Below are 15,266 nucleotides of genomic sequence, written 5' to 3'. Positions count from 1 at the left end.
AAGATCTCTGGGAATACAAGACCTATGGCATCTTCCTCTCCGAAACGTGTGAGAATAACTGTTGCTGGCTGGAGTGGAGGGGGAAGATGATCCAGCATCAGAATTGATGCTTTTCTCATGCCATAATTTACAGATTATGGCATGAGTGGCAGCTGCCCTGCCTTGAACACAGGCAACTGGTGGACTGTAAATTTGCTAAGCATAGCAACGCCATCATTTTATCCTTTCAGAATGACAGAGGCACCCGAATTTAAACTTTCAGCTGCCTTATTTGCAGCGACGTGCCTATGAGAAACCTACGCCATTCACGTAGATTTTGTCGCGCCGCGAACCACAAGCTATACCCCACCTTGAGGCCGTTCACGTCAATTCCGTTGGAAAACTGACCAATAAGCGACGTGGTCCGTCTCGAGACGGACGTTTCTCGCGCCCATTCAGAATGCCTTCCGCGTGAAACCAATAAGCGGGCGGCAGCTCCCCGGAAAGGCGGGGCGTCGCGTCGGGTTGGTGACGTGCTCGTGTTCGCGCATGCGGGCCTTCCTTTTCTGGGTGGCCGCGAGAGAGGCAGCACCATGAAGGCGTCGGGCACCGTAAGCGAAGCGCCGGTCTCGCGGGCTTGCGGGGGTGTCGGGCAGACGCTTCTAATAAGGCAAAGCGGGCGGGGGTGGGGGAAAGCGGCTGAGGGTGGTGGCGGCGGCGGCCCAGGGAGGAGGCGGCTTTCCGTGGGTCTTTCCTCGGCCTTGTCTGGCCACGAGCGAGCGCCCAATATGGCGGCCCTGGCGCCGTCAGCTCCTCGCAGCGTGGAGCCTCCGGGAGGCGCGCTTGGCTGAGAAGCCCCGCCTAAGGCGGATGGTCCCCCCCCCCCACTCCAAGGCCGTGAATGGGGAGGCTTCCCCTTTATATCCGGCCTACTCCTCTCGCCTCCATTCCACCCTCATGGGAACATGCAGTTTCCAGTCGGGGCTGGTCTTCCTGCATCTTTTGAACTGGGCAAACTACTGATCGTTGAAATATGCTTTTCCTGTATGTCAGGGATGGGCCGATGTGTGCGCGCACAATGTACAGAGCTCAGTATGATTAATGCCAAGATACCGTTGCACACGTGGCGCTGTGAGTTAAACCACAGAGCCTAGGACTTGCTGATCAGAAGGTTGGCGGTTCGAATATCCGCAATGGGGTGAGCTCTGGAGTGAGCTCCTGTTGCTCGGTCCCTGCTCCTGCCAGCCTAGCAGTTATAAAGCACGTCAAAGTGCAAGTAGATAAATAGGTACCACTCCAGCGGGAAGGTAAACGGTGTTTCCGTGCTGGCCACATGACCCGGAAGCTGTACGCCGGCTCCCTGGGCCAATAAAGCAAGATGAGCGCTGCAACCCCAGAGTCGGTCACGACTGGAACTAATGGTTAGGGATCTCTTTACCTTTACCGTTGCACAAGTAATTTATTTTTTACAATCATCTTGCAGGTAAAAACACCCTGGCTCTAAAAGCAGTATGGATTTTTCATGTTTGTTTTCTCTCTCTCTTTCTTTCAGCTGAGGGAGTACAAAGTTGTTGGGAGATGCCTCCCCACTCCTAAGTGCCCAACACCACCTCTCTATCGTATGCGCATCTTTGCTCCTAATCATGTTGTTGCAAAGTCCCGTTTCTGGTACTTTGTCTCTCAGCTGAAGAAGATGAAGAAATCTTCTGGGGAAATTGTGTACTGTGGACAGGTAAGACCATGAACGAACTTAAATCTTAAAGACCTGTTTAATTTTGTGGTTGGAATGCTTGCTTATTTGCTTAACCCAACATTCCCAAGTACCTAGAGCTTGTATATATCACCTGTGGGAAACTTCTGTCCCTCCAGATGTTGCTGCATTACAACTCCTACCATCCTTGTCAATTGGCCATGCTAGTTCAGCAGCATTTGGAGGGCCAAAGGTTCCGCATACGTATATTTGACCAATGCTTTATTAATAATTTTCAGAATGTCTGATCTAGCTTTTTTGGCTTCGTCAAAAGTATTTAAGTGCTGAAGGTTGGCTCAAAAATTTTGCTGAGTATTTCGCTGCTCATTGTCAGTGCAATCCTAATCATTCTTACTCAGAAGTAACTCCTATTGAATGCAGTAGGGCTTCCAGGTAGGTGGGAGTTAGGATTGCAGCTTGAAATGCTTTCCCTCCATTTTGAAAACACTTAAAATTAATGTTACTGTGTTTCTCTGTAACATGCTACTACTTCTTTGAAGAATCTAATTGGTGTAGCGTGTGGATTTGGCAGGATATTCTGTATTACTTTAATGTTTTGGGCATTTTACAGTTATTAAAAGGGGTAGACATAGGACAAGGACGTAGAAAAATATTCCTTATAAACCTCCAAAATAATCTCTTGATTTCAGCAGAATTTACATAGGGTAGTCAAATCCCAGGTGGTATGGGATGATGGGAGTTGTTGTCCAACATCATCTGGGAACCCAAGGTTGAGAAAGCCTGGTCTAGAGATTGTTTCTCATTTAAAAGAATCCAAATTGGCCTGGAAGGGTTGAGATTGAAAATTGGTTATAAAATTCTAATTCACATGGAAAGATTTCTTTCTTAAAATACTATAATTTGAGTTCACCCAGTAGAGCTTATTGTCAATAAGCTGGAGTCAAATGAAAGAAAGTGAAACTTAACACTTAATCTGCAGCTAATTTACCACCACAAGATGTGTTGATGGCCACTAGCATAGTTGCATTAAGTGGTTGATTACTAAATGAATCTTTCATGCTACAAGGCAGTATACTTCTGAAAATCAGATACTAACCTTCATATTTATATACTATTTTGAGTTTCTGAAAGCATCTTCTGGCATTCTGTCCACAGTTGTTTTTAGATTAATTCTGCAATCATAAGCACACTTACGATATAAGCCCTTTTGAATACAGTGGGGCTTCTGAAAAAACATGCATAGGATTACACCAGGATCTCTGAAACTGGTGTCATCTGGATTTTAGAACTGCATCTCTCATCAGCATTTGACAATGCTTGATAGGACTGATGAGAGATGGAGTCCATAGCAGTTGACGGGCCACAGATTAGTCTATCCTGCTGCAGATAGACATTGGTTTGCTGTACCAAGGAAATTTCACATTCTTACTAGGTTGTTTTGTGATGCCTGCATATTAGTTCCAGGCATGATCCACATACAGTACTTAAAGCAGTACTTTGTACTCAGCAGCATTTTGTAGTAATGAAAGCCATATATACCATATAACAGAGATGAGGAATCTGTAGCCCTCCAGATGTTGCTGAAATAAAAATCCCATCATCCCGGTGTTAGAAACACAGATATGAAATCTAGGAGCTAAATGGCAGCTTAAACCTTGGTTATGAGTACATCAACGGAATGTCTAGGCATGCTTCTTTAATAACAGTACAGTGCTGAAAATGAATGAACAGCTAAAATATTATGTTCATTTTTCACATGGTCCTTCCCCTCCCACCACCTAATATTCTTAAGAGGGTCTCTTCTCCAATCTTCAGAGAGTCAGAAAAATGTCCTCCTTTGCTTCCACTCTGCAGTTTTAATCTGAAATCTTAGGCGCCGTACTGCTCCCAGAGCTCAGAAACTGCTCGCACTAATGAAATTTCCTGCCACAAAATGTGCCTAGAACAATGGGAGTTTTGAACAGTTTATCATCCTGGAACATTGGCCATGATGGCTGATGGGAGTTGTAGTCTAAAACATCTGGAAGTTAATAGGTTCCCTATTCCTGCCATATAAATTTAACAGCAATGAAATCTCTCCATTCTGATCCATTTGTTGATTCGTTCACTTGTTATATAAAGCACTGGTAGTCTGTAATGTGATTTTTCTGACAATGTTATTAATGCAATCATAGGTTTTTGAGAAGTCTCCGTTGAAGGTGAAAAATTTCGGTATCTGGCTGCGCTATGATTCTCGTAGTGGAACTCATAACATGTACAGGGAGTACAGGGATTTGACAACTGCTGGAGCTGTTACACAGTGCTGTAAGTAGAGACCCTTTGGAATGTTTGGTTTCCTTTCGATACCACTATTGAAAGATAATGAAAAAGAGGAAATAATTCAAAGTTTTTATTGTGTCATCCATTGCATTTATTTTGATTAGTTATGCAACCTAAATTGACTAAGCATTTTATATGAAGCCAGGTTGTAGTTGGCTGCAACCTATATTTCTGTGACTTAAGAGTTGTGGTGGTAGTTTTGCTCCACCCATTCAGATTCTTTAACATTAAAGGTTGTTTCCAACAAATGCCCTACCACAGACTTATACGTGTGCAACAGAACTTTATCTCCTGACTCTCCCAGCACCTCCTGTTCCCTCAAAATTATCTCCTGATGGTTGGGGGACCCCCGCTCAGAGCTGATTTTATTTATTTTTTGGTGTGCACTGGGGGAGAATAAACAAGTCCCGCACAAGTGGAATTTTGTTCATGCAGTGTTGGATACAACTCTTAAGGTTTTTTGAAAAATAAGTTGCAGCTTTGTGTGCTCTAGTCATAAACAAGTTTGGGACTGATGCACATTCCATTGTTCTTGATGGGTCTTAGATATGGATAATGTGTCTGGCATTCTTTTCATTGACCCAAGCCAGGTCAAGATAAGTTTCATTCTTTTAATCTGTTCATAGCCAGATTTATCTTGACCTAGTTTGGGTCAACGAAAAGGTTAGCATGGCTCAAAACCAACCTGCTGTTGTCGGACTACAACTCCCATCACCCCTAGCTCCAGGACCAGTGATCAGGGATGATGGGAGTTGTAGTCCAACAACAGCCGGGGACCAAAGTTTGAGAAACACTGTATAAACTGTACTCTGCCACCTAATTCATGTGATTTGTTGTGTGAAAATTACTTTTAACTTTTTTTTTGTCAACTGGGAACTTTGGCTGTCCTTTAGGACTATCCATATGTACAGATTACATGATGGAAGAGCCACAAATTGTTACTGGTGTTGAAATTTAAAACTGCATACAAACCCAAAGAGCATTGTTTATAATAAAATGTTCTTGCCGTGTGTGCAGATATTAAATGTACCTTGTCGCCTTTCAAGAGCTGCTGTGCCTTTGAAAGTGAAATTGAAGGTCCTACAAATAAATACAGAAAGATTGTGTATTTGTGTATGTATAGATAGTTACAGGGCTCAACCTTGTTTATGTTATTAGAATAGTTCATAATTGTCTGGCATATTACAGATCGCGATATGGGAGCCCGTCATAGAGCTCGTGCTCACTCAATTCAGATCATGAAAGTTGAAGAGATCGCTGCTAACAAGTGCCGCAGACCAGCTGTCAAGCAGTTCCATGTAAGTAGATTAAATGCGTACTTTTGACATCTCTACAAAGTTGAGAATGGAACAGTCTTCATCAAAGTGATGTCAATAAAAAACTACAGTACTAAACCAAATCAAATTTCAATCATGTAAAATTGCCTATACTGGGTCTGCATGAGCAGATCTTCACTCAAGAGAATCCCCCATCCTCCTAGAGCAATTTCTGGGACAAGAGGGGGTGCAGATTGTAAGATGAGGGAGGGAAAACGCATTATACTCATGCATGGACCCATTTTCTTTTACTGTAAAAATACCTTGAAACAACATGCTTTTATTTTTTTTTAAATAACATGAAACAACATGCTTTTTATTTAATAAGAAAAACCTATTTCTCCTCTTGCTGCTTAGTTTCAAATTTATAGTATTATGTATACACACCTTGTTTTGTTCTTTAAAATGTTCATTTGCAAAATGTCCTCTAAGGATTCAGTCTTTGTTTCTTCTTTGCTGATTAAAACATACAGATGTTTGTTTGGTTTTGGCTTATTATAAAAAAATCATATAATTTTAGTGCAGTGCAGTGTGTCCCCCAGCTGTTTTTTTACCACAATGCAGATTCTGGTGCAGATATGTAAGTGGTACCATGATATTACTGGGAAAAATGGATTTATATATTTTTGTAGTCCCATCAGAAAGGGTATGGAGCCTGAAACGTATCTGATATTGAAGGACACCTAAAAGACATTTTGCACTAGTGACTTTTTAGCAGCTTTGGGATGCTGCCTTTATTACATGTGCGTGGGGATTAGAAAGGTGCATCCCTGTTGCTATTAACATCCAAGATGTTAATTTATTTTTACTAACTCTATTCTTCTTGTGTAGTTATGTCAATTATTAAAACATAGTAGCCATGAATTAATTTTACTAGTTAGTGTCTAATGAACATTTACTAATGCTTTGTTTTCCTACAGGATTCCAAAATCAAGTTCCCTCTGCCACATAGAGTTCTGCGTTGTCAACATAAGCCGCGCTTCACCACCAAGAGACCAAACACGTTCTTCTAAATGCAGATTTGGATCATTTGCTCTGAGTTTCAATAAAGTTCTTTTTGAACTTCTGATTATTTTTGTTACGTCTGGAACATAATTGTCCCAACCTTGCAAATACAGTGTTGAGGGAAATTGCACATCTGCCTGTCATCCTCTTCCCACCTCTCTGCTGTGCATCTGTGGAAGGACAAGGGAGCTGATGGATCTAGAGTATCATTCACAGAACAGGATGCTCTCTGATAGACCCATACACAGACTGGCTTTGTCAGCTTATCAGAAAGAGCCTTGCTTTTAAGTTTTGAAGAGAGAAGAGCAAAGCTTCTGAGATTGCTGAGGAACAGGTAATTGTTATTGCTACAAGTAGCCATTTGCTACCTTAAATTGCTAGGCACACGTCTGTGGCAGATATAGAAACTACATATAGAAAGTTACATTTTGTACTTTTTATTATGCCTATCACCTTCCTTAACATGTAAACAGACTCCAACTCAACAAAACTACCAAAGAAGAACACACAGTACTTCCATTATGAACACAGGAAAATGCTAGGTTGGTGTAGCTTACACATATTTATTGCTCCAGTGTGCAAACTGTACAAAGAAGCAGTCTTGCCTTGTTCTTAGGAACAGCAGATGAGGTACAGAAGCTGGAGGGTACTAGTTGGCTGCAAGTAGGTGGGTTGAATGCCAGGCCTAGTGGATCCTGCCATGACATAGAGGCCTCCCCAAATTGCCCACTATGCCAGGTGCTGAAAGTGTCCCTGCATATTTGCACCAGAGTTTGTGTGGCCTATGACTGAGCTGAATATTTTGACTTGACAGACTCACTATAAAAATAGTTGAAAACATTGGGAAGGGTAATGTGAGGCACAAAAGTTGTGGCTATAGTGGGTGTGGAGAATCTTGGGCTGACTGCGTTTTCCCAAGCTATGCTACACAAAATGCCAGATACGGGGCTGGTGACGTTATAGCTGACTGTGCAACTATGGCACAGCCATCACTGCAGAAAGCAGGCACAACATCTGACAGGTGGTGACTTAAAAGGCTCCTGGACAGATGCAATGCTGATACCATGATAGTCATCTTTCCCCTGATGTTGCTACTGTAAGTTTGGAAAATTTATCCAGAGTTGAAAAAACAAAAACCGGGGGGGGGGGGTTATGTCTTTCCTTAGTTCTTTCTCAGAATCCAAACACAGGAAGCAAGGACAAATTGACCAATAATCTTGATTTTACCAGAAAAATATAGGACGACTAAGAAAGCTGCAAAACAGACTGGTGGCATGTCTTTTGGTAAAGAACTGGGTGCTGAGTTGGAAGTACAGTGGTACCTCCGGTTAAGTACTTACGGTAATTCGTTCTGGAGGTCTGTTCTTAACCTGAAACTGTTCTTAACCTGAAGCACCACTTTAGCTAATGGGGCCTCCTGCTACTGCTGCGCTGCCAGAGCACGATTTCTGTTCTCATACTGAAGCAAAGTTCTTAACCCGAGGTAATATTTCTGGGTTAGTGGAGTCTGTAACCTGAAGCGTATGTAACCCGAGGTACCACTATTGTGTAAGTGTGTAGCATAAAAAAGGAAGCCTGATACAGTCTTGGGCATGGGTGGCAAATCCCCAGCCTGACTGCGCCCCAAACCTGGCCATTATCAGTGGATGAGCAGAGAAGGAACGAGTTCCAACCCCACCGTCGATGTTCCTGTGAACATGCAGCTGTAGTACAAGGTTGGCCCATGCCAAGGTTAGCCCATGCCGCTCTAGGACTTGAGCCCGTCTGTCCTCGCTGCGCTCCTTTGGAAACAAATTTGCCCCCGCCCCGCCGATGGTTGGATTCAATAAGCAATAGGATTCGTTCCCCTGATTCCTCGTCCCCGCCCCTCACCAGCCTCGCTCGGGTTGCCCCGCCCTCTGTCTTCCCTGATAGATCACGTGGCGCTGCCCCTTCCCTACAGCCCGATTGGCTCTTGAATAGGGAAGGGGCGGGCGCGTGGGGGGGTTATGATGGCCGCCCTCCGGCTCACGTGACTTGTCCTTTAGGTGTATATGTCCGCGGGAGCGCGCGCGTGTGTTTGTGGATGTCTCCGCGTTGGGGCGCGGGAGAGGTGGCTGCCGTGCGCGTGGCGGCGGCGGCGGCGGGCGAATGGGGGAGTCTACCCCTCTGGGCGCGCCGGTGCCGGTGGAGCAGGCGGTGCTGGAGACCTTCTTCTCGCACCTGGGCATCTTCTCCTACGACAAGGCCAAGGACAATGTGGAGAAGGAGCGCGAGGCCAACAAGAGCGCGGGCGCCAGCTGGCTCTCGCTGCTGGCCGGCTTGGCCCACCTGGCCGCGGCCGAGAAGGCCTATCACAGCATGACCTTCCTGGGCCAGAAACTAGGTACCGACCGGGCCGCTGGTGCTGCTTTGGGGCCACTTTTCTTCTCTCCTCTCTCCTCCCCCCACCCCCCGCCGCCCCATCCCACTGAGGCGCAGGTCTCCCCTTGACAGAGAAGGGCAGTTACTCCTTGACGTGCGGAACTTCTCCTCAGGCCCGCCAGCAGTTGGTCGCCAGGTGTAGATGTTGAGTGAGGGGCGGGGGTGCCAACTTGAATAAAATATCGGGGTGGGGGGCAGGTATTATGTGAACTGCCCTGAAACCCCCGGGTATAAGTAAAGGTAAAGGGACCCCTGACCATTAGGTCCAGTCGTGACTAAGCTGCTTCTGGCAGACCAGAGCAGCGCACGGAAACGCCATTTACCTTCCCACCGGAGCGGTACCTATTTAACTACTTGCACTTTGACGTGCTTTCGAACTGCTAAGTTGGCAGGAGCAGGGACCGAGCAACAGGAGCTCACCCCGTCGTGGGGATTCGAACCGCCGACCTTCTGATCGGCAAGTCCTAGCCTCTGTGGTTTAACCCATAAGAATAATAAGCCGCATCCCTGCCATAGCTGTCAACTTTCAGATTTGAGAATAAGGGATCAGCAGACTTGAAAATAAGGGATCAGCAGACTCACCTGTCCCAGGGAGCCTCGGAAATAAGGGATCAGCAGCTTCACCTGTCCTGGGGACAGTCTGCGGGATATCTAACAATCCGGGATAGCAGCGGGAAGCAGTGGGAAACGGTGCTGGAATAAGGGAATTTCCCGTAAAAAAAGGGAAGGTTGACAGCTATGATCCCCGCATAAACAAGGCGTGGCGCATGCACCTCATTTGAAAGGCAATGCCCATCAACTTTGGCTGCCCCCCCAGCTCACTCAGGTATTTTATTTGGGGGGGCAAAGGGACCTAGGCCCCTAGGAGTTGGCTCCTATGCTAAGGGGTTGGGCCCATGTCATCCCCCTCCTGCACTTCACTCCCCCCCCCACCTTTCTAGACATCCATATCCATGACAGCCTTGGGATGTTCAGCAGAACAAACAAAACCTAGGGACAGCTCAAAGGTATATTTGCAGGCAAAGCTGCACGTGTTTCATGGAAGAGTTTCTTGAGACTCCCAATGTTCATCACAAGCAATAAATCCTGTCATCCTGCCATTATAGTTCCCGTTTCTTACCCGGCATAAACTGAATTCAATAATAACAATATTGGGGCCCCCTTTTTTAACAAAATACATCGGCTTTTTGTTCTGATATAGCCTGATAGTGAAAGCAAGTGCTGGAGCAACTGCTTTGCGTGCAGTTAGATCTTAGGTTCAGTTGGAAACACTGGTGGAGAGATGTTGCCAGTTAATGTAGGCCAGTGGTGTCCAAACTTTTTTCTAAGAGGGCCAGATTTGATGAAGTGAAGGGCCGTGAGAGCCGGCCAAAGGACCAACCAAAGTTTTGAGCTTTTTTAAGGCAATACTACTGAGCTAGCTAGAACAGAAATCTGATTTGTGCAAGGTGTGTGTGTGCAAGGCAGCCTTTTGTCCACTTGAAGGCAACAGCATTAGGTGGTCTGTGGCCGAATGGAAACTAATGGGCAGGAATCATTTTGGGTGCTGGAATGGCCATTTAAATGTGATAGAAAGAGTCCCAGTTAATAGACTTTGGAAGGAGAGGGTGGTGAATGGGTCCTTCATTGTACAGGCTGCAGATTAACTTTCAAATCATTGAGCAACTTGTTCAAATTTGTAAAGCTACTCTAAAACAGCATTCTTTGACAAGGCACTGGCAGTCCAGGTAATGTGCTGATATCAGTAACCTGTTAGGGTTTTCTGGTTCTTCTAATGCTCATGTTTTTAGAACTAGGTTGTAGCATGGAACTGTCAGCAACACCAGTTTAATAAAATCACCCAATAGTCACTGTCCAAAACCAGAAAAGCATAAGTCCTTCCTGAAGTCTCATATTCTGAAAAAAGCCATGAGACAAAATGAGAGAAGAGTTGCAGAGGAATTTTGCACTTGCTGGAGTGGGAAAAATAAAAGCATGAAAAGAGTTAAAGAATCTTGTAGGGATTTTTAGTCCTTGCTTTCAAAATCACAGCTGGTTACAAATAAGAATTATATTACTCTCATGCACTATGTTCTTTGCATTTGATTTCTTAACTCTGCTTCCTTCCCTTAATGGGTCTTGTGACTCTCTTGAGGTGTGATGTGGCTCTTGGGAAAATACATGCTTAAGCTTTCTTAATCTTAAATAATTTAAAATGTACTTGCTTGTGTGCTTTTAAGGACTAATGAGCAGGTCTTTGAGTTCATCTGTTCTCTTTGAATTCTGATTTGCAGTTAGAATGTTGGTATATTCATGACTGTACGTTTCACATTTCAGGGTTTAAAAAACTTAAAAGTGTTTCGTGTTGTTTGGTCAAAAACACATTCAAAAGTCTAGCTATTAATAGCAGCATGAGTTATTAACATTTAATGATGGCAATGCTGTGTAAAATCCTTAGAGAAGAGGTTACTTCTAGGTTGAGTATATTCTTCCCAGCAAACTTAGAAGTAATATCTAGACCTTTCTGAAAACAAGGCATGGACAGTGAAGCAATGTGGCAGAAGGCCCCTGATGAAAAATTAATTTGGAACAAGTAGAGGTTAAACTGGGACGCAGGTGGCGTTGTGCGTTAAACCACAGAGCCTAGGACTTGCCAATCAAAAGGTTGGCGGTTTGAATCCCCGCGACAGGGTGAGCTCCCGTTGCTTGGTCCCTGTTCCTGCCAACCTAGTAGTTCAAAAGCACGTCAAAGTGCAAGTAGATAAATAGGTACCGCTCCAGCAGGAAGGCAAATGGCGTTTCCGTGCGCTGCTCTGGTTCGCCAGAAGCGGCTTAGTCATGCTGGCCACATGACCCGGAAGCTGTATGCCGGCTCCCTTGGCCAATAAAGCGAGATGAGCGTCGCAACCCCAGAGTCAGTCACAAATGGACCTAATGGTCAGGGGTCCCTTTACCTTTAGAGGTTAAACTTGCTAAAATGCAAACTTCTATTACGTAATAATGAAATCTCTTACAAGTCATTGTTGCTGCTGAACATGCAATTGCTAATTAACTACGGAGGCATATTGTTTCGTCTTGTGCATTTTTCATCCATAGTATCGGTAATATATACTTCTTTTCAAAAAAAATACAGGTGGACAGTCTTTCTTCAGCCGAAAAGACTCTATACGAACCATATATACATCTCTGCATAATGAACTGAAGAAGGTGGTGGCAACGGGTCGGAATGCATTGGGGGGAACAGCCCCCCACCTAGAAGAACTGCTTTCTCACCTGTCTGAGCAGCTCTGTTATTTTGTTCAGGCTCGAATGGAAATTGCTGATTTCTATGAAAAAATGTATAGCCTTAGCACCCAAAAGTTTATCAACTCCAAGGAACTGGTAAACATCTTGGAATCCATCCTTAAAAAGTACAGCTCAAGGTCAGTGTGTCCTTTTAATGTCATTGATGTTTTTATTTTAAGCAGAAGGATTGAAAATTTGCATTATAGCTTTGTCAATGTAAAAGCAGTCCGGAATCCAAATGGTTTAGTCTTTATACCATTTTACATATTAGCAAAAAATGAGTTTAACATATATGAACAATGCCAACAAAGTGTCTGCAATTCCCCCCAACCTCGGTGTTTTAGATGACCAGCTGTTGGAACAGGGATCTGGCACAGTTTCTATCATGTTTGCTATCCAACAATTTCATTAACTTTCATCTTCCCCTACCCCTTAATTATTTTTTTTTATGGGCTCAGGAAGCCTGCAAATTTATACATAGTGCCTAAATTTAAGAACATAATCACAGATTTAGGGTTGGTACAAAATTGAGAAGCATGAGATCCTTCCTTAAGCATATGAAACATAAGCACATCCTCTCAGCCTTATCATCATGATTTTTCTAAACTGCACCATCCACAAATTAATTTTAAATAGTTCCCCATAATTTAATTTTTTAAAAAATATGGTTTCATATCTGTATTTCTTAATTGTCAGTGTCAGGAGTAGACATTTTTGTGTGTGCAGAAAGCAGGTGTGGAAATGACTTTGTAATGGTGTCTGTGGTAAGGCTTTTAATTAGTACACATTTCTGAGACAGTGTAAGTTTTGTCATTCAGCCTTCTTCATCATCATTCAGTTGGCAATTTTCTGGAATTACAGTTTTTCACTAGATGTCCCCGACAAGGCTTGGATTCAGTTTAAATTCTGCTTCATTTAAACTTGGTTAGCTGAGAGTCTTATATGGTGGACTGAAGGCACATTGTCTCCAAGTAGGCAACATTTTTTCAGACACAATATCAGGAATGTTCCTCTCATTAGGAAACAATTTGAGCACTGGTCTGTGCTTTTTCTTCTTTATCTAGTTTGCAGTAACAATAAAATGGTTGTTGACCTGGTCGTTGGAACCAACTGGAGCTGAAATTTTGTAGAAATGAGTAGTGGGTCACTTTCAAGTGGATGTTTATTTAATTTAATTAGTATAACTTATTCTGACCAAAGTTTTCTGTTTCATCCAAATGTGAAGTATTCTGTGGTGAGTTGGAGGGTTGTTGTTTCTTGCAGAATTTGGGAGTAAATCATATATTATCCAACACTTGGAAGTATTGGCCCACTTCACACTTCACATTAACATACATTTCTGAACATACATTTGAACATACATTTCTGGTCTGTTTATGTCCTCTCCCCTACTGTGTGGAGGAAACAAACCATGATCTCTGGCTTAATGTTCTGACTCTGCTTTGTTTTGCTCCCAACAACCATAATCAGTAAGCCAAGAATAAACCTTGGCTAAGATTATGTTTTTTTAGGAGCGAAACAAACCATAGTTTCTTGTTCAAATACAACATCTAGCTGGGGATTATGGTTTGCTTTCTGCCAATGTGATCCAAGAGGAGTGAAGCAGGCATGATTTACCATGGTTGATGGCTTCTTGTGATGTGTGAATGTGGTTGTTGTGCCCCTTGGAGACAAGCATAGAAAATACTCAACTTTGATACATTGGTGAGTGCAACACGGGTGAACTGGTTATTCAGCGTACCTGGTACATGATTGTAACATGCAGAGCTGCCAAGATCTTAAAATCCTGTTAGAAGTAGTGACAAAGCTCTTCAATTCTGTTTTGTACTATGGTGTTCCGGGAAGGACAGCATTTGGCAAGCATTCTCTAGAACTGTACACTCTCTCTGGATTCCTGGCTGATTGAGAGAATAGCTTTTCTGTGCAATGCATCTCATGCATCTCGAAATGTCTTCCCTTCTCTAGATTTCATCACCCAATCCTTAGTCCTCTGGAAAGTAGCTTCCAGTTAGAAGCGGATGTGCTTACCCATCTTTTGAAGGCTCAGGCACAGATCTCAGAGTGGAAATTCCTCCCATCCTTGGTCCATTTGCACAATGCTCACACAAAGCTGCAGACCTGGGGACAGATTTTCGAGAAGCAACGAGAAACCAAGAAACACCTGTTTGGCGGCCAGTCTCAGAAGGCTGTGCAACCGCCACACCTTTTTCTGTGGCTCATGAAACTCAAGAATATCCTCCTTGCCAAATTTAGCTTTTACTTTCATGAGGCACTTAGTCGGCAAACGACGCCATCTGAAATGAAGACATTGACTGCAAAAGCCAATCCTGATTATTTTGGGAAAATTTCCAGCTTTATCAGGAAATACGATGCTGTCAACGTTTCCTTAATCTTTGACAACCGTGGATCAGAGAGCTTTCAGGGACATGGTTACCATCATCCTCATTCCTACAGAGAAGCCCCCAAAGGTGTTGATCAGTATCCTGCAGTAGTATCTCTGCCCAGTGACAGGCCTGTTATGCACTGGCCCAATGTCATCATGATTATGTCTGACAGGGCTTCTGACCTCAACAGTTTGGAAAAGGTGGTCCATTTCTATGATGACAAAGTTCAAAGCACATACTTTTTGACTCGCCCCGAACCTCATTTTACCATTGTAGTTATTTTTGAATCCAAGAAGTCTGAGAGAGACTCTCATTTTATCTCTTTTCTCAATGAAACTTCCTATTCCCTTAAGAACTCAAAAGCATTTGCAAGTCTGAAGCCTGGATCCAAAGGATAAAAGGATTTGCTATTAAAATTGTTTATTGGACTGCAAGGAAACTGGCTTTTAAGGCTTCTAGAAATGCCTGTTTGTGTATGTTGGTCATTTTTTTAAATATAGAAGCTATTTTAATATTAAGTATTTAATGTTTAATATTAATATTCAGCATTTTTGGAATGAATAGCTTGAATGATATAAAATTGAATTGGAAGGTGGCAAACTCCTCAAATGTAGTGCACTAAAACTATCAGGATGGTGTTTTGCTCAACTGCTGTATTTTTTTTAAGTCTATATGACACTTGTTTGCCTTTACCTAAATGCACTTTATCTGCTGCTGGTCTGTCACTTAGCATTTGCTGGAAACAGATTTGAATAGGAATACGGAGTATGAATCCCACCACCAAAAGCAATTGCCTATATCAAAAGTATTCTTTGGTCATATTCACTGGAAAATGTTGGAACTTGAAGCAAATAATTGCAATAAATTAAATGCATAATGGAAAAA

At 43.3% G+C, this 15,266-nt stretch overlaps 2 protein-coding genes across 2 annotated transcripts; both read left to right on the top strand.

Annotated features, from left to right (window-relative positions):
- Window positions 1-431: 431 nt before the first annotated feature.
- Window positions 432-6,394, top strand: RPL18A (ribosomal protein L18a). The gene is made up of 5 exons (XM_082240193.1): window positions 432-590; window positions 1,532-1,711; window positions 3,865-3,994; window positions 5,198-5,307; window positions 6,246-6,394. Exons 1-5 carry the CDS (start codon window positions 573-575, stop codon window positions 6,336-6,338), a joined length of 531 nt encoding a protein of 176 aa, XP_082096319.1. The 5' UTR covers window positions 432-572; the 3' UTR covers window positions 6,339-6,394.
- A 1,982-nt stretch (window positions 6,395-8,376) lies between these two features.
- KICS2 (KICSTOR subunit 2) lies at window positions 8,377-15,266 on the top strand. The gene is made up of 3 exons (XM_082239955.1): window positions 8,377-8,695; window positions 11,846-12,134; window positions 13,963-15,266. The coding sequence occupies exons 1-3, from the start codon at window positions 8,461-8,463 to the stop codon at window positions 14,777-14,779; spliced, it is 1,341 nt and encodes a 446-aa protein (XP_082096081.1). The 5' UTR covers window positions 8,377-8,460; the 3' UTR covers window positions 14,780-15,266.

This window comes from Podarcis vaucheri (assembly GCF_965113315.1).
Source record: "Podarcis vaucheri genome assembly, chromosome: 10".
NCBI classification, from domain to species: Eukaryota; Metazoa; Chordata; class Lepidosauria; order Squamata; family Lacertidae; genus Podarcis; species Podarcis vaucheri.
Note: the sequence above shows the minus strand (reverse complement) of the source record. Positions and strands in the feature narration are given on the sequence as shown.